This window comes from Rhodnius prolixus, unplaced genomic scaffold, assembly GCF_049639745.1.
Source record: "Rhodnius prolixus isolate KJV_2025 unplaced genomic scaffold, Rpr scaffold_4, whole genome shotgun sequence".
Classification (NCBI taxonomy): Eukaryota; Metazoa; Arthropoda; class Insecta; order Hemiptera; family Reduviidae; genus Rhodnius; species Rhodnius prolixus.
This window is the reverse complement of record NW_027411614.1, coordinates 45,208,408-45,234,984: the sequence shown is the minus strand read 5'-3', so window position 1 is coordinate 45,234,984 and position 26,577 is coordinate 45,208,408. Positions and strand designations below refer to the sequence as shown.

General features: G+C 34.7%; 1 protein-coding gene across 6 annotated transcripts in view; it reads right to left on the bottom strand.

The window, feature by feature from the left end:
- LOC141455655 (uncharacterized) overlaps window positions 1-26,577 on the bottom strand; it is a 140,742-nt gene that overhangs the window by 91,004 nt on the left and 23,161 nt on the right. For 4 of the 6 annotated variants that reach the window (XM_074130889.1, XM_074130890.1, XM_074130887.1 and 1 more), the window contains exon 1: window positions 23,530-23,730. In XM_074130889.1, coding sequence (XP_073986990.1) covers window positions 23,530-23,605 — 76 coding nt within the window. In that variant the 5' untranslated portion in view covers window positions 23,606-23,730. Of the gene's footprint in view, window positions 1-23,529; window positions 23,731-26,577 lie in introns of those variants that run through there. The other 2 variants (XM_074130892.1, XM_074130886.1) reach the window with 2 other exon arrangements.

The window sequence follows — 26,577 nt, the reverse complement described above, 5'->3', positions numbered from 1 at the left end:
TCTATCTTACGTAATTTAACTTGAATCGTTTGCAATACTGATGAAGATCAAATATTTTTCTAAAATTTTCAGTTTGAATAAAGCGAAATAATGCGATGATGTTGAATTATCTTAAGAATTTTCAGATTTCTGTAGATTTCTCCAACTTTAAGCTTCTTTAAAGTTAATACGCTAAATAACAGATATTAAGACATATTCCAGTTTTGCTTGAAAGTGTTATTGTGGGAATTAATTCCAGAGAATTAATTTTACGGAGTAGGGTACTTGGGTTTCGCTTTCTCTTTAAGATATCGCTAAGTAATTTTTGGGTATTCCAACTCAAATACTATGAGCACAAATAAAGTATGTTACTGAACTTCCGTATTTGCTTAAAACTGGGGTAAATTTGGCTCCGAGAATTGGGTAAAGAGAAAGACCCGATCAAGATGCCATCCGGTTTTTTTTTTTTTAATTTTTGTCCTTCCGGTAAGATTTGAGATGTGCTGAATTAGTAAAATTATTTAGAACAGTCTCCTTTAAAAATCGAAAACTTGCCTAATGCTCAGACTCTTTTTATTACATTCAGATGCCCTAATGCGACCCCAACAGTGGTGGTCTTAACGGACCAAAATCTCTTGGCCGGAAGTAAAAAAGCTCCAAAGTTTTTCTATTAACACCTGTTAACAGGAAACACACACATTGTTGTTGTGAGGATCATCTACGTTTGATTCAGGGTACTTCTCTTAAAAAAAGGAAAGAGTGGATAATCTTTTCCTCTAATGTGCTATATAAGTGGAATGTACGGTAGTACCACTTGCACACAATTAAAAACCGCTTAAAGCTTTTGACAAATTCTGACTATGATGAAAATTCCTCTACCGAAATTACCAATTTATTAAACAAATTTTGTCGATTTTCCACAAATTTCCCTGAAAACAGCACCTACGAACTACTCTAATGACTTCCTGTAATGATAGATAACCTACCTACACGACGTACTTGTCTAAATATTCATTTTTCGAATTCTTGAGGAATCCCCCTCACTACCAAAAGTAAATTTTTACTAATTAGTTAGGACGTATGTGGGGGGGGGGGGTGAATGACTTTGTCTGTTTGTCTGTCTATAGAGTAGTTTGTGGTCAGCTGAAAGGTTTTACTTCAAATTTGATATTCAGTTTAAGTGCTACCATTGCAAGTATATCGTCAAGATATTGGACCAAAAAAAAAATCCAAAAATCACCCAATCCAGAAGTGCCTCTTTAATTTTTTAGCCATTTTCCAAGATTTTCTCGTTCTTTGGGAAAAAATAGTTACGCTTAAGAGAACTTTTTAACGAAGAGCGTGATTAGGCGTCCGTTTTTTAGTCAAGGAAGTTATAGAAATTATTGATTTAAGGGGAAATAAAATAAAAAATCGTCAAAAATTAATCAGAAACCGGAAAGGCTTAAATGAAAAACTTTGCTTGCTTTTGTTTTATTTTGACTGATTCCATTTACAAACAAAATATTAAATCAACTATTTTGGCGATCAAATTACAAGTAAAATTTATTCATGAATATTGTGGTAAGACTAAATCGGGTGAATGCTTACAGCTATGTTAATTGTACTTACGAAATTGTACTTTTAAAAATATGTATATAAATTACAAGCAAAAAAAAAATGCCTATAAAAAGATCAATACTTTATCAGCGTTATCAAAGAGAGAAGGGAGAATGAGAGTGTTTGTGAGAGAGTGAGATAGTATGAGAGAGGGTGGTGGGGAGAAGGGAAACAATAGTAAATGCCCTAGGGCAGCCGAGAAGGAAGGGGGATCAAGCTGGCCGTGTTACCCTTCACACAGCTAACTCCCTAGTTATTAAATTGGTGAAATTACACACACACACACACACACACAGACACAGAGAATTACAAACACACACACACACACGCTCTCGTACACTAACTATCGTTATTAAACAGCTGTGAATGATAGAATACGGCCCAAGCCCTAGCCTGATGAGTTTAGTACACTTTGGTCTGTCAGTTCTGTACAGTACGAAATGTGTGGTGGTGTGCGCTTTTGTCGAATATATTTTGGTAGCAGAGGGACCGTTGCAGTAGCTGAACTTCCCCTGGCCATAGAGTAGTGGGGTCGTCACAGTACACCCTTGGGGTAAGTCAGAGAAAGTGCATGCATGTACATGTTTATTAAAATAGGTTGTGATTTTTCGTGCACCCAAATTTCTGTTTGTTTCTGAGTGTTAAATTGTGTTTGCGCTTAATTTAGGGAGACAAAAAGAAGTGTTACTATTTATTTCTTTTTTCCCAAACAAAAAGATGGAAAACTTCAAAAAAAAAAACCATAGTGAAGAGGAATCTCTTCGAAGAAGAAGAAGAAAAACCCTCCATCATTTACACAATCAACTATTACAATCAACCCACAAAGAAGAAGTTTCCCTAAGAACAAAGAAGAATACCCCAAAAAAACAAAGAAGTGTCGAACAAAGTTTTTTGTTTTTTTTGTTCTTCCGCCAAAGAGAACGGAAACAAGTCCTGCTCCTCGTGTTCACTGTTGGCCTTCATGTCTTTGTTCATAAGGCACGCGGTGAATGCCAAGAGAGGATTTGATATCGTCGTCCCCAAGGTATATTCAGTTAGTATATGCTATTTATTTTTTTAAAATCTAAATTAGTGCATAGATTAATTTAAGCCATTAATTTATCAATACTCGAATAATTTATTTTGTAGTTTAACAGAATTGTATTTTTCTTTTTCGAGCTCAACAAAAGTTAGATTAAGGATTTAAAATTCTAAATAAGGAGCCCGAAATTCTGTAGCAAATTCTCTCCTGCATCAAGATCGCTATTCTTCCAGATAATCTTCTAATCAGATTACAGGGATCGTTCTTCCAGTTGTTTTGAAAATTTACTGTGGCCGCATAACCATGTCCATACGCGGATCCCTGCTGTCTGGTCACCCCAGGCTTTCCATTATTGTCGCACAGGCTTTGAACCTTCATTTATTCTTCTCAATTGTAGAATAATCCGCAGTTAGTGTCTTTGACTTTTCTGTCAATTTTTCTTGTTTTACAACTTTATCTGATTTCATTTGATTCTTGATCTCGTTATTTCTTCTACCTAGAGATTCCTTAACCCCTTCACTGTCACAATCATCTTATCTCTTTCAAGATTATCCAACATTCTGCTCCGTACAGTATGAGACTCCCCATCAAACATGTAATCATGTTTTTCCTTTTACTCGTAATTCTACCAATTTTTTTCTTCTACAAAGGGAAGGGTTGAGGGGGTCGATGCTCCCAGTATCCTTTATTAATTCTTACACTGATCTCATCTTTTCTGATTCCATCATTGTTAAAAATGATTTCTACATATTTGCAGTTGATAGTTTCCCTTCATTTCATCTTTGCCTAAATTATTGTTCCGCTCTGCATCTTCCCAGATATTGGTGTTCGAGGGAAGTACTGGAGTTTTCTTCATCATCCAACAGAATCTGAAGATCCATCACGTTCCCTACCAAGCTTCTTTTTTTTTTTTTTTTGGTGCCCTCTGAATCGTAAATGCTCACTGAGAAAACCTGTAAGATGGTAAACCTCAAACCAAAGCACGCGCTAAATCTTTTCCGTTTATGATGAGACTGATCTTCACGGTTGGGCCAGAGTGATGATTCGGTAGACTTCTTCCATTTTTAAGCCCTTCCAATTTCGCAAAAGGATTCTGGTCCCCTTGAAAGCGGATTTGGCACCGTATCTTAGGACCGCCTACCAACTTGAGTGACTCTGTTATCTTCGCCAAGCCAATGTGTTTGCCGTACCATTGCCAAGCTGACGACAACGGAACTCAGCGCTTTATAATGACAGACTGGCTATCCAGAAAAGTTAATAATTCCAACATTTACTGGTCAGTGCTAAAATTGGGAAGCATTTCCTTACTGCGGGAATATATTCGTCTCTTACGTGTTCGAAGTTGGCGGATAGGCCTAATCCAGGTGTTAAACATTTAGACTGAAATTCAGACATCAGCTCAGAAAAGAAAAGAAGTAATCGCCTATTTTTTCAGGCGGGGTTTAATGTCCAACTACCAATTAGGTGTCGTGGACGGAGGCGACTAGCAAACATACTTTACTGTAAATTTCTTTTATTAACCATTAATTAAAATCCAAGGGCAAGACTAGTACCACAATACATCTTAGCTTTGCGGGTCTAGCCTATAACCGCCTAACAAACATACTTTACTATAAAAGTTCTCATTCTAGCCATTAAATAAAATCCAAGGCCTAGACTAGTACCGCAATACATCTCAGCTTTGCGGGTCTAGCCTATAACCGACTAACAAACATACTTTACTGTAAATTTCTCATATTACCCATTAAATAAAATCCAAGGCCTAGACTAGTACCGCAATACATCTTAGCTTTGCGGGTCTAACCTATAACCGCCTAACAAACATACTTTACTATAAAAGTTCTCATTTTAGCCATTAAATAAAATCCAAGGCCTAGACTAGTACCACAATACATCTCAGCTTTGCGGGTCTAGCCTATAACCGCCTAACAAACATACTTTACTGTAAATTTCTCATATTACCCATTAAATAAAATCCAAGGCCTAGACTAGTACCGCAATACATCTCAGCTTTGCGGGTCTAGCCTATAACCGCTCGGCTATCGTGGCGCCTCAGCTCAGAAAACAGAAAAAAGGTTTAAATCCAAAATGATTCCCTTTAAGACAATAATGAAAAGTTAATAAGGTTGGCTCGTAATTAATAAAGGCCTCAGACAAGGTTGTTTCTTATCGTCCATTTTACTCAAGATATATTATTCAATTTATTTAATTAAAACAATTTTAACTACTGCTATTATTAGAGATGATTTTTCGGGCAATAAACATATATTTGTTTTTCTAATTTTCACTATAAAATATGAAAAATCAAAAAGTGTATTTAAACAAAAGAAAGAGAGGTAATGTTTATTATTAATTTTAAATCTTTGTAATTATAAATGTAGGAGGCATTGGTAATGTATAAGTGTGACATGTAAATTACCATGGTGAGTAGGGGCAGTGGCCGATGTAGAGAGTGGCGGATAACTCGGGGAAAGTGAGAGGGTACTGACCAACAGGACATGTATAAAGGGGGGATATGTGTGTGTGCACATTGTTTCCTACAAGTCTATAACTATATAGTATATACACGCGGCAGATGTGTCAGTGGGGTGCATATTTTAATGTAACACACGCCTTGCTGCAGCAGTTTACTGCATATGTCAATTACATATAGTCCAGGACACACTCTCCCTAGCAGCTATCCTAAATTTACGAATCGCTATGGTTTTACCCTGTTACCCCAATGGGCTGGATCTAAATGCACATGCACTAACTGAATACAGACATCTATCTATTCCCGACGGACAGAAAGCTCTCCCTGGCTTGGTGTAATATTTTTTTTTTGTGTTTTGTTTTGTTTCCATCCATTCCCATTTGGGTTTCGAATCCACGCTAACCCTATCAAACATTAACTTCGTTTCGGCCATCATGTTATCCTACACTCTCTCTTTGACGTTCATCGCTTTCAAATAGCACAAAGACCGGTTTTTCCCACCTCCTACCCCAGTATATAACACAATGCAATGTCCACCTTTTCCATTAAGTGAACATATGTCCTATCTCTTTTATTGCAAATCAAAATAATATAAAAAGAGAAGTAGCTTTTTCTAAAAAAAAAAGTACCATGTTTTCTTTAGCCTCTTTTATGAATCATTGACCTGTCACAGACTCCCTTCTTTGACGAGAGTTTTATCACATTGGTATTAGGGAAAACGTATCCAAAAAAAAAGTTCAATGCAATCCACTAACTTTCATCAAGCGTTGCGCCAGAAAACGCAAGATGGATTAACTAATATTCTGATTATCTGGCCAAGGAATGGAGCATCAACACCACTATCTGATCCAGAAACAATCCCTGGCATTATAGTGGCACCCGTGAAAGTCTCTCTTAAGCAATAGCTTTGAAGAAAGCACGAAATCCTGAAAGACCATTCTAAACTGATCTCGCAAACACTGAAGTTGTAAGAACACACAAACTTGAAAAATTGACTCATAGATCTCAGGAGCTAGTTAAGAAAGAGTTCATAGTATTTTGCCAATACTATCACGAACTGGGAAAACCAAGACACATGTACGTACAACTAATGCATTCTGAGAGATAGAAATGAAGGCTACGACATGACAGGGGACCGGATGCTATAGCCTAGAAAATAGATGTTAGATAACCGCGTGAAAAAACCGCGATTGACTCATAGATCTCAGGAGCTAGTTAAGAAAGAGTTCATAGTATTTTGCCAATACTATTTCGAACTGTGAAAACTAAGACACACATACGTACAACTAATGCATTCTGACAGATTAGAAATATGGCTGTGACAGGGCAGAGGACCCGGATGTTGTAGCCTAGAAAATGTATGTTCGGATAAGCGCGTGAAAAACACGATAAAACTGCGAAGGTGCGAATGGTCAATTTTCTCCTTACGATATCCGTTAATAACTTGCTTTTGTTTAGGCCAAGGTCAAAGGCTCCACTAGAAATGAGTTTTGAACTTGGGGTTTCGAAAACGTTTGTTTAATTACTTTCGTTTTGGCTCCTGGAAAGTTATTCAAGGCATTATTTTTGTCAGCAGTTATAACGAGAAAATAGTCGCGAGACATCCAGCATCTATGTTATACCTTGACATGGCTTAGACTTCGAGCAGTAGGGTACTTTTAGGAACTTCCAAGTGGTGATCAACACCTTTAGGAAGCTTTCAGTAGAGCACCGAAAACAGTTTTTGAGTTATCCACCATCCGCTAGCCTCAAAATGCTGTTGTAATGCAATCAAACTGAGCATACTTCCGGTGATAATTCAAACAGCACTTCGAATCTACAATTTTCACAGACCACGTTCAGGAAGAAACTGTTGTCCGTTGTTTTCGTACCCAGAATTCCTTCGAACCTATTGCCACGTTCAATTTTAACGTCTGTAGTTTCTTGTTAAATTTTTCTACGCCAACCAAGGCTGAGCATGAAATTGGTTGATTGGGAACTGAAGAGTGACTGACTGATTCCAGGTAGGCTGACTGATTCCAGGTAGGCTGTCTGAAAATCCTGGATATCCTCCAGCCAGGAATAGAAAAACCAAAAATTTAAATTTCTTGAATATTCAATGTGAAAACACTTATTCAAATGTCACTAGTAAGCAAATTATTAGCCTGACTACTTAGAGTAAAGGGCTTAATTAAGCCTATCTTACTCCAGCATCCAATCTAGCACCGGTTTATAGAAAATTTTGTAGTAAATTATTTTAAAATTGAATGAAACGTTGAGCCAATTAGGACTCTCATTATATGCACATATCTCCTAATAATAATAATAATGCATTATGAACGGAAGTAGGTTTGATTTAAGTTTTCAAATGTCACGGATTTTTTGATAAATTTTTCTTCCCAGGAATACGCTAGTTACTTCCGGAAGAATGTAATACAATATTGTGTCTGTACTCCCAAATAATATTTGTAAATATGATCGTATAATAGAAAATAATCCCCAAAATTTGTCTATCTGTCAAGTGTAATTAATAACTAAGTTATTGGAATTTTTAATGGTTATAATTTAATAATTTGATTATATTAACAAAGCTAACTTAATGAGTTGTAAATTAAATTTTAGACATGTTGCATTGTTCAATAGTAATAAACAATAAAATCAGCATAAGCTCATAGTCAATTGATAACGATGTAATTAGAATTCTCTAATTATGTTTATTGCATAGACAACTAAAGAAATTATTGTTTATTAATAATTATTATTATTAATTTCTTTTGCCATTAAAAGAACTTTGTGGTTCTGGAATTATGTGAAACACGCCATATCTACTGTATGGCTGAAATTAATTAAATGTATATGAACCAAATTAACAAATTAATGAATTATAATAAGTTGTGTAACTGTTAAAATGTTTTTTTATTAAATCGATGTCTGTTAATTTTGTACCGATTATTGTAATTATCTGATCATTTAATATAATTGGTCCATGCTTTAATAAAGTTATTTTTAAGAAAACAAATTTTATAGAATATATTGATCTTAAAGTGTACACGATTTATGGTAATTAAGATTTTTTTATTTGCTAAGAAAAAAAACTGGATACGTGCGACCGAAATAGTGATGACATTATTGTTTGCAAATAATTGACATCCGCGAATCAAATTTTAATATTGAATGTGACGTAATTCTTGTACATTTTGTTATAGTTGTTTTTCTATTTGTTTTTAGATGATCCCCGTAAATATTTATTTACTATATATTTTCTTCTACTATTTACAATATAAATATTGCATACATTTTTAGGTACAGTATCAAAGCAAGATATTTTAATTTGGCTGTAGATGAAAGTCAAACAGAATAACGAAGAAAATTGAATTAGTGAAAAAGAGATAGAGAGGAATGAAGCTGGTTAAATAGAGTAATAGCAAGGTTCATTTCATTACTGATATTGGGAGTCTTGAGCTCTCATTCTAGAGGGAGAGAGAGAGGGACGAGAAGAGAAGCAGAGAGCGCCACCTCCCATAATCGAGATAATAGATTATCGATTTATTTATTTATTTTACCATTCATCCTAGTGATTAGTTAAGGCTACAGTTTTGCTGGTGGAATTATCTTATTTTGCAATGTGATCTTATTCAACGCCGAGGATGCATGGCAATCATTTATTTTTCCTTGTTTCTATTATTGATTTTTCTCCAAAAAAGATGAGTTTTGAGGTTGTTCTGTTCCCAACAAATGGTTTTAAGGTTCTGTTACTATCTCATACGTTCTCTGTATTTAAAATTGCAACGGACGAAGTATTAGAAATAATAATATTTTAGATAGAAAGATCGATAAAAAGTCATTTTTTTTAAATTCAATGATAGTTTTAGTTTTCGACCGTCGGCGATTGATGATTTTGGGGAATATTGAGGTGTAATCAATAAATTCACAGACAAATTTTGTTTCTTCATACCAACGTTTCGGTAAATATATTACCTTCTTCAGGGTATTGTAAAATTTGTGGAGTTTAACGTTAAGCTATATCTTCATAACTGTTGAAGAACTGTTGAACAGTACTTATAACTTACTTACGGCGCTACAACTCGCGGCAAGTCCTGGCCTCCCTAATGAGCATCCTCCATCCTGCTCTATCCTGTGCGGCTGCTTTCCAGTTGGAAATTCCCAAAAATCTTGCGTCAGCCGCCCACTCCATCTAGCCCACCTCAGCCTCGGCCTTCCCAAGCCCTTCCAGTTCGGTAAACAATCTTTTCTAACAATTTCTCTTGGCAGCTCAGATTCTTCCTCCATCCTACTAGCTAGGTGGCCTGCCCAGCTCAGCCTGCCTGTCTTAACCAACTTTAACAATACCCGTTTCGGCTGTACAAGTCGTACAACTCCCTATTCTTTCGTATTCTCCAGACTTCTCCCTCTTTTACTGGGCCAAAAATTCTCCGAAGGATCTTCCTCTCTCGAAAATAAGCAGATCCTTCTCATCTGTCTTACTTAAGGAACAATAGTTATTATGATTTACAAAATTTGTTTTTCCATTTAAGACCACACCTCAATATTCCCCCAAAATCATTTCAGGTTAGTCCACTGGAGAACTGCAGTGAGAGGAAGAATATGAACCGGAAATTCCTGATTTTCCTAATTGCATTTTCACTTCTGTTAATTTACCCCCCCCCTCTAACTAATAAAATTTCAAATTAAGAGTATTTTGTACTTTTTAATATTAAAAGTGTAAAATTTATAGTACAACTATTTGTTTGTGACCATAAATTAGAGCATTATTACGAGTAATAAAACAGGGGGTTGTAAAAACAGGGTATCTAAGGAAGTGAAGTTAAGGACTCTGCAGGACATTATATGCACATTTCCGGTGGCGAAAATTCAATATTAAAAAAAAATGTATGCGATCTTAATATTTTTTCTTTATTTATTTTATTTTTTCTACCCGTATGAGAAAATGTATTTACAGTTTTGAAGCAAACAAGTGAAGTTATCAAGAGAATTAGTTGTTACATGTGTTACAATGACGTGTTCGTATAGTTTTTAGGAGATGGAGGGGGGAGTGATCGAAAGATATAGAACTGTATTTTCATGAATTACACATGTGGTTTTTTTTAGGTAGGTGAACGATCAATAATAATCAGCTAACAGATTATTATTAAAACCAAATGCTATTTATTTACTAACTTCCTTAAAATTACTTGCTAATTATCAAAGGTTTACTGGAAGTACTGTATACTCCTGCAGGCCGTTGGAAAAACACTTTTTTTCAAACTCTAGGAGACTCAAAACGAAAACTGAACATAGAGAAAATCTGCACGAACGCAATATTTCCCATCTAGAACAGAGAGAATGTGAAAAACAAAGACCTTTACCTCGTTGATTTTCAGACGGACAACAAAAATCTGCAGACAACAGCCCTTGTGAAGGATTCCTTCACCCTTTATTTCTCCCTGAGAGCATTATGTATATTAAAATCAGAAGGGGGGAGACTTTAAAAAAAAATGCAGTTAAGTAATAATATAATAACAAAAGGGTGCTGGCATTGTGTTAGTTTGATATCATCCCTTGTATAGAAGGTTCTCATCTGTTCTTGTGGAAGAAGCTGAGTAGGGGCTCTCTAGGAGAAAGAGTGTGAGTACTGGATTAGTGTGTGTATAGGTCTAAGTAGTAGAATGGATATTGTGTACTTCTCTTGTATAGTGAGTAATCTGGGAAGAGAATTGTGTCAGCAGCGCTGGCTGGAGTGGCCGGTAGTAGGGGGAGGACTGGAGGCTGAAGATGAGTGCTGCTCAGGAGAGGAAGAGAAATTAAGACTGGAGGAGGAACTGGAGAGGATCAGACGGACTCGTGTGAATGAGTGGTGCGACGGCCGCTGATTTGTGAATGATGTGGTCTAGGATGTTTAAAGGGCGGCTCACGTTGGGTCTGGCGTATTGTTAGCCACACGTCTAGACCCCAACCGTTCCCCCGGAGGGGAGAAGCCCTCTCTCCCCCCCGTGTACTGTTGTCACTCTCACTCACTCGCACTCTCTCTGTCGCCTTTCCCCACCCCCATCCATCGTGACCCCCTCGAGTAGGAGGGGTAGCCCACTTGAGTCACATCTGTCTGTAGCGCCGTTGTAGCGCATTCCCTACCCCTCTTCTTGCACACGTTCACCCTTCGAAATCAAGTCCCCCCTCCACCCCTATTCGTGCTCTCTCTCACTCTCTGCACCCAACAGTGTATCAATAGTAGCCAACACACACACACACACACAAGAACCATAAAACATCAATGAAATAATAACGGCTTGTTCCGCTCAAAACATAAATACATAGAAATATGAATCATCTACATTGTTACCAACAGATTTGCGTAAATGCATTCACATAAAATAGTACGCACTCTATAAAAATAACACATGAAATCTTTACAAGAACTCTTTTTTGCAGCAGTTTTCACCAGTATATAAACTAATATTTCACAAAGTAGTGTTTTGTAACCGTACATTTTACTGAAAAGGTACTTTAGAAGAGAAATACTCGCCTTTCCAGAGGGACCCGTAAAAACGAACATCCCTAGAACAATAATTCAATTTAAATAATTCAGTTAGATACCTAGGTGTGTATAATATAAAAACGAAGATTAGATAAAATCGATGGAAACATTAAAAAAAATAGAAAAATCCCTACTGTAAATTAAAGTAATTGCCTATTTTTTCAGGCAGGCTTTACGTCCAACTACCAAATTAGGTGTTGTGGACGAAGGCGACTATCAAACATACTTTACTGTAAATTTCTCTTATTAACCATTAAATAAATCCAAGGCCTAACACCGAGAATCGAGCCCACTAAACCAACAATACATATCAGCTTTGCGGGTCTAGCCTATAACCGCCTAGCAAACATACTTTACTGTAAATTTCTCATATTAACCATTAAATACAATCCAAGGCCTAGACTAGTACCGCAATACATCTTAGCTTTGCGGGTCTAGCCTACAACCGCCTAACAAACATACTTTACTATAAAAGTTCTCATATTATTCTAGTATCGCAATACATCTTAGCTTTGCGGGTCTAGCCTATAACCGCCTAACAAACATACTTTACTATAAAAGTTCTCATATTATTCTAGTATCGCAATACATCTTAGCTTTGCAGGTCTGGTCTATAACCGCCTAACATACTTTACTATAAAGTTCTCATATTTAACCATAACTTAAGTTAATAACCATTAACATAATCAACAGTTATCATGATATAGTTCTACATTAAACTTCACAAACTTTTTTATAATACCCTGAAGAAGGTAGCAAAACTTACCGAAACGTTGGTATAAAGCAAAAAAGTTGTATTTATTTATGACCGCACCTCGATATTCCCCAAAAATCATCCATCAACAACGGTCGAAAAAAACCAAAACCATCAATTAACCATTAAATAAAATCCAAGGCCTAACACCGAGAATCGAGCCCACTAAACCAACAATACATATCAGCTTTGCGGGACTAGCCTATAACCGCCTAGCAAACATACTTTACTGCAAACTCATATATTTACTAAGACCATCTATCTCTTTAATAACCAATTTTTCCGAAACAGGTCGCGGATATTTTCTGTGATAAAACTTACAGAGAATTGGACATGATCGCCTATGGAGTGTAAGTACAGATAAAAATTGGGTAAAAATTATTTTATTTGTAAAAAGAGACAATTTTTTTTAAAAAAAATAGTAGAAAAACCCTTGAATTAAGTGCTAGTTCCGGTAATGCTGCTGCTTCTAACTTTTATCACATCTTTAAAGGAACTCAAACGAAATGTTAACTTTGAGCTGCTTGCAATTTTCAATTTTTTGAACTAGATTGATCACATAAATAAGCAATAAAAACTCAGAATTTTCTAAAAAAAAAAATCACTTTTTCGAACTCAAGGTTTTGTATTAGTGCCGGAGAATAACTATATGATTCCAGAATCCACTACTACTAAGACAAGAAATTGAATTTAGAGAATTTTTACAAAGAGGCCACCTCTGCACGAAAGGAATGCAGCAGAGGAACACAGTAGCAGATCTGGTTGCGTCCATTGATGCGTCTGCCTTACTGATTCACGGGCACGCAATCAGATGGCAGCAACCTGAGGGACAATACCCTCACTTCTAATCAGACACCGGGCACCCCCAGATATATTGGTTGTTACTTCATTTAACCCTCGTCTCATCTTCATCACTATCACCGCCTTTCCTATTACGTCATAGTAACTTCCCTCTTCATTGTTCTCCATTGATTTCTTCGAAAGCTCTCCATCCATCCCACCCGAGTAAGTTCTTCTTTCTTTGCCAAATATTTATTACTTTATTTTTGGGCAACTATATATTTATAGTACACTTTATTTAAGTACGCTCTCATTATTTTAATTCAAAGATGGCCATTCAAATTATTGCCTAAAATAGGCAAAGTTATTTTTAAACTAAGGCTTTAAACTAGTCTTTCCCTTACACCAATCATTACGCTCTAATAAACCAATAATTTTTCTATCTCCCTATACTTTATGTATTTCAGACTATTCTTTTTTTTTGTCTACATTAACCACATGATATTTCGTGCGCTTATAAATATTCCAGAAGCTTTTGAAGAATGTCACCAATGTTGCCCAGAAACGTAGAGCTTCAATAAAAAAAAATATGCATAAACACTTTCATTTCCGTTGCTTCGTCTTGTTCTTTTAAAGTCTGACATAGTAAGAACGTGGGTTTTTCCATTGGTTTCCATTTTCCTTTAGTTATTTTTCTCAAGCAATTAATTTTTTTTTTCTCAAGAAAATAAAATTTTTGGAGGAAATTCTCAAAGTAGGAAGCATTCTGCATGTTGCCCCCGAAAACTCCGACGGATATTGAGAAACCAAGCAATGAGTGTGTCTAAAGAAAAAAGAGGCGTGGTCAATAATTATGGACAGAAATAACAGCAGCCATTTTCTGGATTTATTCACCACTCAGATCTCAGAACTCAGAATGGTTTCATATTGGTCTACAAAATGTACATACCACGAAAAGCTGATAATGTCTGTACATTTATTTTATCCATTAACACGAATTACTCTCCTTTTTTTATGCTAAATATTTTAATAATTTAAAAAAAATATGAATATTAATGTGAATGCTTGTTGCTGAACAGCTGTAACAACAAAGATGGTGGTTTTAGTTCCATTTAATTTTCTTTTTCTCTTTTCTCAATAAGAGGAAGTCGCTACGATTGTATCACATTTTTTGCACCGGAAAATACTTTTCATAATCTTTGATGTGAAAGTCCAAAACCGATCAGGGATACAGCTAACATACGTCAGATAAAATTAAAAAGATACTAACCAGGACTAAGGACCTAACCAAATTTTCAACGTTAAGTGAGAACTGAAATTATTTGAGGACATCACTTAATCGGGGAAAATGACACCCTGATTTTCCTAAGTACATTAAGTGGGATCTTTGAAATGAAAATGCGACAGTTGTACAATAAAAATGCGTACTACAATAGTTTTCTGACTGCTCAGAAAAATAAAACAAGTCAGCGTATATATTTGAAAGTATTTTCATGAAATTTGATTTTGAGGATTAGTTCCTGGGAGGTCCTTTCCCAGCAGAGACTTTAAAAAAAAAGAGGTAATCAAGGAGATAATTCCAGTTACAACAGTTTGACTTGACAGGATCGCAGTTTCCAGGTGGGACACAGCATCCGAGTTCAGCTAGACTTCTACGAATCTGGAGATATCGAGGTCACATTTGCTGCACACTGTTATAGACTCTTTAACAAAAACTTACAGTTTAAAATGTTAAGTATAAGGGTTGATTAAACGCCAAAAGGTACACAAATCAGCAAGCACCCAACATTTCATTAATTCTTCATTAATATTTAAGTAATTTTACTGCATTAATATTCATTAATATTTTTTAGAATTTATTAGATGTCACAGACCCTTATGCTGGCCATTTTCGTCTACAAAATATATGTTCAAGTAGAACTGTAGATTGACGTAATATCTAGTTATTTATAATAATCAAACTGTTGATTACAGGTTAGAAAGAAAAACGTTATAAAAAATAAAAAAAATTATGAGGCTAAAGAATTCAAAACCTTTTTTAAAAAATGCTTACACCAACATACATCAATGATTTTGTTTATTTTATTTATTTTTATTTTTAAATAAAAATTGTTGGTTTAAGTTCATTCTTCGATTAAAGTAATTGTTATTTTATGTTGTAGTCAAACGTTTATAATAATAGGTAATAATTATCTGGCTTTATCGCAAATAATATAGTTTTCTTCAATTACATTCTCAATCTAGGTATTCATCCCACAATGTTGTATATATGTAATATAAAATGAATAAGATATGCATATTTTTAGGGCAGCTAATTATACCAGTATTTTACTATAAGTAAAATTAGGGGGACTAAATTAAATTACAATTGAGAAATCAATAATTGTTGAATAATCTACTTGTTATTATCTGTGTATTATTTGTGCTCACGAATATTTCGGTAAGATGAATTCAAGACAGTAGCCGACTCTAACTTTGTCTTTTTCTACTTTAACATGCATGTACGTATATGTGATTGATCATAATTATAACAAAAAAATATTATAAATGAAGTGGCCAGCATAAGGGTCTGTGACATCTAATAAATTCTAAAAAATATTAATGAATATTAATGCAGTAAAATTACTTAAATATTAATGAAGAATTAATGAAATGTTGGGTGCTTGCTGATTTGTGTACCTTTTGGCGTTTAATCAACCCTTATACTTAACATTTTAAACTGTAAGTTTTTGTTAAAGAGATTTTTGTACCTTTTGGATGGATTTTCCTTTTTGTCTATTTTGCAAAGTTACATATCTGCTTTACAGATTTTTTTTTTAATTTGGAATAAGCATTTCTATCATTATAACCTGATAAGGTGTTAAGTCGGAACCGTAACTACCACTGGAGAGATCTTTTTAAAGAATGATTATAGTTGCCATCCTCTATAACAATTTTTTTTTTAAAAAAGCGTTTTGAATAACATAGGAAGATATTTGTACGTAAATAACAAAATTAAACTGCGATTTCAGTACTTCCCTTTAAGAGGAGTAAGAAAAATAAACTGCGATTGCAGTACTTCTAGGCAAAGAGACAAAGATTTTTTAATCGAACGACAATTCATTGATTTAAATCGGTTCACTCATTGATAATTTAAACGATTGCAGTACTTCCTCTTAGTAGGTGCAAGAGCATGATAGCACTTCACAGCCACGCAGAGGAGCTTTAACCACTTATTCGAGCTGAATTTTATCAAAATCGGACTAAGCGTTATAGAAATATTGGTAATAATAGTTTTAGAAAGGGCCTTATTTGGGTGGGGCGAACTCCCCTCCTTATGAGGCACAGCGTCCAGGCTTTTAAAGTGCAAATCTGTACAAAATTTCGATTCGAATGACACATCATTCATGAAAATCGGTTCACGTGTGGATAATTTGAAACGATTGCTGTACTTCCCCTTACAAGGGTAAGAGCAGATCGTCGCTTTAATGTTACGTAGGGAAGCCCTCACCCTATCATCCTACCAAATTTTATCAAAATCGGGCTAAGATTTACAGAGTTATTAGTAATAATAATTTTGGAGGGGGTCTCACATACATGGGGCTAACTCCTCTCCCATTCGATGTACAGCGTCGAGACCCCCAAAAGGCACATCTACATAAAATTCCAAATCGAATGACACCTCATTCATGAAAATCGGTTCGCGCGTTTAGGCGCTACGTTGTTTACAAAAAAGGTAACAACAAGAACAACAAGAACAACAAGAAGAACAAGAACAAGAACATTTTCTGAAAATGCCGTTTTTGCTCATTTTCAGCAACGTATTTCTCAAAACCTATTAGATATGAGTTGATGCAAAAAAATTACAGTCATAAAGGAGGATTTGCCCTTTAATTTAAAGAAAATTTGGGAATTTTATCTTTTATAGAAAAAGAGAAAAAAATTGTCAAAGTTGGGTGTTTTTCAACGTTACGCTTTTTCGTGCAGTTTTTGATGGTCAACCCTTATACAACTGTCCTACCGGACAGTTTTAATCAACTTGATAACAAAAAAATGTAGAAGGTTTGCGGAAAACCGTTGCAATTACTTCCGGGATCAACTCCAAAAAGGAAATGGAAAATTCACTCTCGGTAAAAGGTATACCCGGTAGCAGAATATCCGTCTAACTCGGAAATGTAGCAACTTATTTAACCCCCACTATTTTTTTTTTTTTTTTTTTTTGAAAACTGCAAAACGGTACATCCTACAGAAATAGAAAATTAGAGGAAAGTCAACAAAAAATCCCACATCTGTGTCCTGGGGAAATGATACAAACAACGTTTAAAGAAAATCCCTTAAAACAATTTTCCAAAAAGTTGTAAAGAAAAGGAAAATTTGGGTTAAGACCGTTTAAGTATTCAAATTGATGGCTTCTGGTTCAGAAATTTTGGTTACTCAGTAAATTTGGTAACCTGGAGGGGTACACCCTTAGTGAGAGGGGGTCTTAATGGAAAATTAAACTTTCAGCTTCTGCAATTCTTTTGATTGTCTTAAGATTGACAGTGTTCATATGACGATAACTTTTCTTAAGCTATCAGAGGAAAGTAAATTTTTTGTTTTCATTGATTTTCCCGTATATTAATTTATTTCATGATTAATATTAAATGTCCTCCATCATAATGGAACTAGCCAATAAAAAAATAGAAGGAATAAGTAAGAGAGCTGCTAATATCATCATAACTCCCTCTACTACGTCATGCAATAGATTAGGTGGTGAAGTTCAAAAGCAATAGACCAACAGTCTGACTCAGAAGGTCATAATCTCAAATACCATGGCCTTATCTTATCTTTAACCAAACTGACATCATCATCATCATCTCAACAAAACTACAATAAATTAAGAAATATTTAATAGATTAAATTCTGTCCATCCATCGGAAGCATATATTTTAAATTCTCGTAGTCTAGGTAAGAGAAGAAAGCATTGATCGGGTGGATTTTCAGATTTTGAGATATTACTGAAAATATCTCTGTTTTGAGATCTCAGGACGAAAAAAGTAGTGTTTCCTAATTAGTAAAAGTAAATTAATTGCCTATTTTTTCAGGCGGGCTTTACGTCCAACTACCAAATTAGGTGTCGTGGACGGAGGCGACTAGCAAACATTCTTTACTGTAAATTCCTCATATTAACCATTAAATACAATCCAAGGGCTAGACTAGTACCGCAATACATCTTAGCTTTGCGGGTCTAGCTAATAACCGCCTAACAAACATACTTTACTATAAATTTCTCATATTAAACATTAAATACAATCCAAGGGCTAGTCTAGTACCGCAATACATCTTAGCTTTGCGGGTCTTGCCTATAACCGCCTAACAAACATACTTTACTGTAAATTTCTCATATTAAACATTAAATACAATCCAAGGGCTAGTCTAGTACCGCAATACATCTTAGCTTTGCGGGTCTTGCCTATAACCTCTCGGCTATCGTGGCGCCTACGTTTCCTAATTATTCTGAAAGTCAGTGAATCAAAAATGAAAGTTTTAGAGGCGAGACCTGTAAAGCTAATATGTATTGTGGTACTGGGTTCGATTCCCGGTCTTAGGCCTTGGAATCGATTTACTTGCAGAGATAACTTAGAAATTTAGGATTATGTGTAACTATGGTTCAGAAGATAGAGACAAAAGGTGAAAAGAAACTGACTATCAGGATGTTTTTAAAGTGATCCTGGCCTTACAGGACCGTATATCTGAATAGTGTGGAAAAATAGGTGTACAAAAAACAGCTAATTTACTACCGGATGACATAAAACAAAGAACACGAAAAGGATTCATAAAAAATTATTTTTTTATCATCACTTAATCATTATCACATAAGAATCGCTCTTTCACTTAGGATTAGGGACAGAAGCTCCTAATTTACTACCTTTTTTTTTCTAACAAATAAAAAAATAACTGAACGCGGGATTCGAACTTGGGATCTCCCTCTTACAAATCTACGCTACATAATTACTACCCTAACCAGCCAATATTATAAAAATGGAGCTGGATTTATTAAATCTAAACTGTCAAAGTGATAATTGATTGAAACGTCTATCGATTCACAATATCGAATTATAAAATTAAGATAGATCTCCTTCAGATCACGGGTTTTTAACATAATAACCTCTTGAGGTATTTGAGAAAGATTCTATCAAAACTTGTCGTGACTTGGGTCCATTAAATTCACTATAATTGATTAGATTGTAAGAAAATTGTATATTTAGGAAGAAAATTCCAGTTTCATTTTACTTAAAATATTATTTATTTTATTTAGAGTGAGAGAGAGAAAAATTAGAGATAACAGAAGGACAACTTCCTCAATGATTCTCAAGAATGAGGAATGATGAAAATCTCGGTTTCTATTGTTCGGAATTCTATGTATTTTCGCTCAATTATAGACAACAATCACCTCTACAATTGATAGAAATTTGGACATTCTCCATGCAGTAATAAGGGAAATATAAGAAGTTAAAGTTTACTGATCTTTAACATTACCCAAACTTTGATTCCAAATATCTCGATTTCTATTGTACGGAATTCAATGCATTTTGGCTCAATTATAGACCACAACCACCTCTACAATTGATAGAAATTTGGACATTCTCCATGTAGTAATAACGGAAATATAAGAAGTTAAAATTTACTGATCTTTAACATTACCCAAACTTTGATTCCAAATATCTCGATTTCTATTGTACGGAATTCAATGCATTTTGGCTCAATTATAGACCACAATCATCTCTACAATTGGCAGAAATTTGGACATTCTAGATGCAGTAATAAGGGAAATATAGGGAGTTTCATGATATTTAACATTACCCAAACTTTGATTCCAAATATCTCGATTTCTTTTGTAGGGAATTCAATGCATTTTGGCTCAATTATAGACCACAATCATCTCTACAATTGGCAGAAATGTGGACATTCTAGATGCAGTAATAAGGGAAATATAAGAAGTTAAAGTTTACTGATCGTTAACATTACCCAAACTTTGATTCCAAATATCTCGATTTCTATTGTAGGGAATTCAATGCATTTTGGCTCAATTATAGACCACAACCACCTCTACAATTGATAGAAATTTGGACATTCTCCATGCAGTAATAACGGAAACATAAGAAGTTAAAGTTTACTGATCGTTAACATTACCCAAACTTTGATTCCAAATATCTCGATTTCTATTGTAGGGAATTCAATGCATTTTGGCTCAATTATAGACCACAACCACCTCTACAATTGATAGAAATTTGGACATTCTCCATGCAGTAATAACGGAAACATAAGAAGTTAAAGTTTACTGATCGTTAACATTACCCAAACTTTGATTCCAAATATCTCGATTTCTATTGTAGGGAATTCAATGCATTTTGGCTCAATTATAACCACAACCACCTCTACAATTGATAGAAATTTGGACATTCTCCATGCAGTAATAACGGAAACATAAGAAGTTAAAGTTTACTGATCGTTAACATTACCCAAACTTTGATTCCAAATATCTCGATTTCTATTGTACGGAATTCAATGCATTTTGGCTCAATTATAGACCACAACCACCTCTACAATTGATAGAAATTTGGACATTCTCCATGCAGTAATAACGGAAATATAAGAAGTTAAAGTTTACTGATCTTTAACATTACCCAAACTTTGATTCCAAATATCTCGATTTCTGTCGTACGGAATTCAATGCATTTTGGCTCAATTATAGACCACAACCACCTCTACAATTGACAGAAATTTGGACATTCTCCATGCAGTAATAAGGGAAACAAGAAGTTAAAGTTTACTGATCGTTAACATTACCCAAACTTTGATTCCAAATATCTCGATTTCTATTGTACGGAATTCAATGCATTTTGGCTCAATTATAGACCACAATCATCTCTACAATTGGCAGAAATATGGACATTCTAGATGCAGTAATAAGGGAAATATAAGAAGTTAAAGTTTACTGATCTTTCACATTACCCAAACTTTGATTCCAAATATCTCGATTTCTGTCGTACGGAATTCAATGCATTTTGGCTCAATTATAGACCACAACCACCTCTACAATTGATAGAAATTTGGACATTCTCCATGCAGTAATAACGGAAACATAAGAAGTTAAAGTTTACTGATCGTTAACATTACCCAAACTTTGATTCCAAATATCTCGATTTCTATTGTACGGAATTCAATGCATTTTGGCTCAATTATAGACCACAATCATCTCTACAATTGGCAGAAATATGGACATTCTAGATGCAGTAATAAGGGAAATATAAGAAGTTAAAGTTTACTGATCTTTCACATTACCCAAACTTTGATTCCAAATATCTCGATTTCTGTCGTACGGAATTCAATGCATTTTGGCTCAATTATAGACCACAACCACCTCTACAATTGATAGAAATTTGGACATTCTCCATGCAGTAATAAGGGAAACAAGAAGTTAAAGTTTACTGATCGTTAACATTACCCAAACTTTGATTCCAAATATCTCGATTTCTATTGTACGGAATTCAATGCATTTTGGCTCAATTATAGACCACAATCATCTCTACAATTGGCAGAAATATGGACATTCTAGATGCAGTAATAAGGGAAATATAAGAAGTTAAAGTTTACTGATCTTTCACATTACCCAAACTTTGATTCCAAATATCTCGATTTCTGTCGTACGGAATTCAATGCATTTTGGCTCAATTATAGACCACAACCACCTCTACAATTGACAGAAATGTGGACATTCTAGATGCAGTAATAAGGGAAATATAGGGAGTTTCATGATATTTAACATTACCCAAACTTTGATTCCAAATATCTCGATTTCTTTTGTAGGGAATTCAATGCATTTTGGCTCAATTATAGACCACAATCATCTCTACAATTGGCAGAAATGTGGACATTCTAGATGTAGTAATAAGGGAAATATAGGGAGTTTCATGATATTTAACATTACCCAAACTTTGATTCCAAATATCTCGATTTCTTTTGTAGGGAATTCAATGCATTTTGGCTCAATTATAGACCACAATCATCTCTACAATTGGCAGAAATGTGGACATTCTAGATGTAGTAATAAGGGAAATATAGGGAGTTTCATGATATTTAACATTACCCAAACTTTGATTCCAAATATCTCGATTTCTTTTGTAGGGAATTCAATGCATTTTGGCTCAATTATAGACCACAATCATCTCTACAATTGGCAGAAATGTGGACATTCTAGATGCAGTAATAAGGGAAATATAGGGAGTTTCATGATATTTAACATTACCCAAACTTTGATTCCAAATATCTCGATTTCTTTTGTAGGGAATTCAATGCATTTTGGCTCAATTATAGACCACAATCATCTCTACAATTGGCAGAAATGTGGACATTCTAGATGCAGTAATAAGGGAAATATAGGGAGTTTCATGATATTTAACATTACCCAAACTTTGATTCCAAATATCTCGATTTCTTTTGTAGGGAATTCAATGCATTTTGGCTCAATTATAGACCACAATCATCTCTACAATTGGCAGAAATGTGGACATTCTAGATGCAGTAATAAGGGAAATATAGGGAGTTTCATGATATTTAACATTACCCAAACTTTGATTCCAAATATCTCGATTTCTATTGTACGGAATTCAATGCATTTTGGCTCAATTATAGACCACAACCACCTCTACAATTGACAGAAATTTGGACATTCTCCATGCAGTAATAAGGGAAATATAGGGAGTTTCATGATATTTAACATTACCCAAACTTTGATTCCAAATATCTCGATTTCTTTTGTAGGGAATTCAATGCATTTTGGCTCAATTATAGACCACAATCATCTCTACAATTGGCAGAAATGTGGACATTCTAGATGCAGTAATAAGGGAAATATAGGGAGTTTCATGATATTTAACGTAGCCTTAACTTTCATTCCAAATATCTCGGTTTCTATTGTTTTCTAAACATTTGAAGAATGTAATATTATTACAGAAAAAACTGCAATGGAGACTATAAGAAGCTGAATAATCTCTGGTTTAATGTCTGGTAAACACCATTGAATATAAGTACTACTGTAAGGGTAAAACATCGTTGAAGAGATGAGAAATAAATGGAATTTTAAAGACTTTTTAATAAGCGTTATTGACTGGAAAGAAAAACTAGATAAAATGGAGGTAAAACGTTTTTGTCTACAGCTTAAGTTTAAGAAGTAGAAAATGCTAAAAAGTGCAGAAAATAAGTATTCATTTAAAAATTATATCGATAATGGGAGACTTGTTTGAACAGGTTGATTGTTTGAGGGTAGGATGAAGTTTTTTGTATTGCAATCGTGCAATTGTCATAGGAAATATTTGTTCCAGGGTCACCTGAGGACCGGAAATAATGCCAAAAGAAAATTTAATATTTACATTTTATTGTGGTTCACATACCTGATCCTGTAGGATGTAAAAGCCACCTGGAAAAAAAAGAGTGTACTTTAATTTTGTTGTTAAAAACAATAAACATTATATCCTTTTGTATTCCTATTTTTTAACAACAATCAGGAATGATCCAGTGAAGCTTATAGCAGTCAGTATAGGACAAGAACTGAAGCTAGTAAGAGCCAATGAAAGGTTAGGAGTGATCGCTTAAGAAGCAGAGAGATTCAAATAACATTTTCTACGATTAAACTGCAATTACAAACATACAAACGGAAATATCTCCTCTACTTAAAACTAGAAAAAAAAATCACTGACTGAACCTTGAAACGATTAAATAATCGAACAACAGAATCGCTCAAATTGAATAGATATTAGTTTATCCATCGATACAGATTAGGTTTACTTAAGTTTCATCGCTTCTACTTGTAGATACCATTTTGGTGGGTATAAATAAATAAGCCGAATAGAAATAAACAAATGAATATAAAAAATAAAATGGTAATCTAATTGTAACAACTTTATTTAATAAGAATAATTAAAAACAAGCTCATTTTTTTGAAAGTTAATATATTATTAGTTTAAATTTAAGTCTATTTAGGTTATTGGAGCTTGGAGCTTTTTACATTGTACTGCCAGCCACTGGACAGTGTTTTTCGTAACAGACCCTGATAGAGAGCTGTTCAAAGCTCCTACGAAGAGAGGAGCTTAATTTTTTTACCTTTATTGATCAATTCGAAACTGCGTAATACATTGAAATAACAAGCAAATGTGACGAACGTAAAATAAAGCTGAAATACAGAAAATCCAAGGGCAGAAAAAGGAACTAAATATTATTTAAAACTTAATAGAGACCCTTTTTTTTTAAATAATTATTTTCTTACTCAAAGGTTTTTAAATCGGACATATCCGGTGACAACTCGAAAATGGAAGATTTGACAAGGATTGCGGAAGTAATCTTATATTAAGATCTGAAACCCAATCATAATATTAATTTCCAAAAATAGAGCACTCTAGGTGTAAACTGTTCAAAACATTAAAAGCATCCGTAAGGAATTCAGGGTCAGTAGTACATTTGTCATCAGGACCCAAAATTGAATCTTGTATGAAGCGTACAAGTCTCCCCAGGGAGAGCTGTAGTAGCCACTTCAACAGGGTTTCTAGGCATCCTCCCGGTGGATAGCCCAAACATAACAACAAGAATTGACACCTTCCACCTAGACACACATATAAACTTGTTCCACACTAGCTCCCGCAGGATTTAAGATATGTAGTTGTAGCTGTGTGATAGTGAGGCCTACAGCTAATGGTGCCACTATCAAATAGAGTGAGTAAAGTATAGTGCGTACACACTCACATGACTTTTTCTTACGATAATCTCCGCAGTTAAAATAAAAGCGATTACTTTACTTTGTAGATTGTAACAATCATTGTACGATTGTACGGAAATGATATCGAGGAAGAAATTAACTTCCAAGTCGCCCTCCACCCACTGAGGAAACTAGGAGTTAACGGGTCTTGATTGGAAAAAGGTGACGGGAACTATTAAACTGCTTTAGGATGTGGATGGAACGACGAGAGATTTGGGCTATATAAAATTTTAAAAGATTATCATTAGGATCAATTCCCTAGAATAGCTCAGAAGAGTTGAAAATTCCATTCAGTAAACTGCTGATCTGGGATTCTGATGGCTAAATAAGTAACAGACAGAGTCCCCTTGGTGGTCTCAATCAAAATATTAGGAATTGGGAGTTCGCATTTCTATTTAAATAGGCCTCAAAACGGAAATTCCCGGATTGCGAAAATTTAGCATGATCTCCGCAATACACTTATCCTCCTCAAAGAGATGGTAAAAAATTGCCAAGAAAGCATTTACGGAAGAGAATAGTAATAAAGTTAAAGAGAGATCTCAGGTTTGTACAGTTTCCGGAGAATGCCAATACAAAAGGAAAGAAAAAGGAGAATGTGAAGTTTCCTTTATTTTTCCCCAAACTGCCTTTTAGTTTTCTTTTTTTCCTTTCTTTCTATACTACTATTTCTACTTCTCTTAGATGGGCCGTCTTCATGAAATACAGTGGAAATTGGATGAAGCTTCTTTGACGTGCTTACAGGGCATGCCCTTTTTTTCCCTTTTATGTACTTTTCTATATGTCTTCAAGGAACCATTCCAGATCAAACCCAGACCATCCAGGCCAATTACTTCTTCTAAAACTTCCACACCAAAACTTGTCCAATTACTTCGTATTTTGTGATTACCTCACTTCTTCTTCTTCTTCTTCTCTCTGTACTTCTAAGAAATAGAACATTACTAATTCTTTAAGTACTTCTTCTCAAAAATCATTAATCTTTTATTTTGCTTTTTTTTATATTTTTGGTTGAGATAGTTTTTGGAAGTTACTTATCTCCAATTAATCGTTCCTGTTATTTTATTATAAAATCCTGTTTTATCCTGGATACCAAATGATTACTGTTTAATTGTAGCAAAAAAGAAAAACTGGAGTGAATACCCTCGCAAGACTATTTCTTATCATTCAATGAAATTACCCTTTTCATACGTAGATGTTTACCCACTCTCTCATTCCCCTTGAACTTTAGAAAAATCATCTGAATTTGTAGATCTAGATTTATGATAGATATCTATAAAGTTTAGAGAAAATCATAGAAGCTATTTTAGTTGGAATTATCTTTGAAAAAAAAGGCATGTTAAGAGATATCTCGAAGGCAATTTGATGGGCATGTTATATCGACACGGGGGACGATTCAGTGGCCACCTCGTTCACCGGACTTGACACCTATGGCCTATTTCCTCTGGGGATACTCGAAAAACCAGGTGATTATTCATAACTTTTTTCTTTCTTTTCTTATTTCTGCTTATCTAAAAGCATTTCTAAATCTAGGTGCATCAGAATCAAGCCGGAATTGCATCTGTAGATAAACTAAAGCAGAGAATAATAGATACCCGTAACTCGGTTTCTTTGGCAGTAAGGGACAATTGGCAGGAAAGAGCATGTCTATGCATCTCTAATGGTGGAGGCCATTTCGAGCATGATCTGTAATATT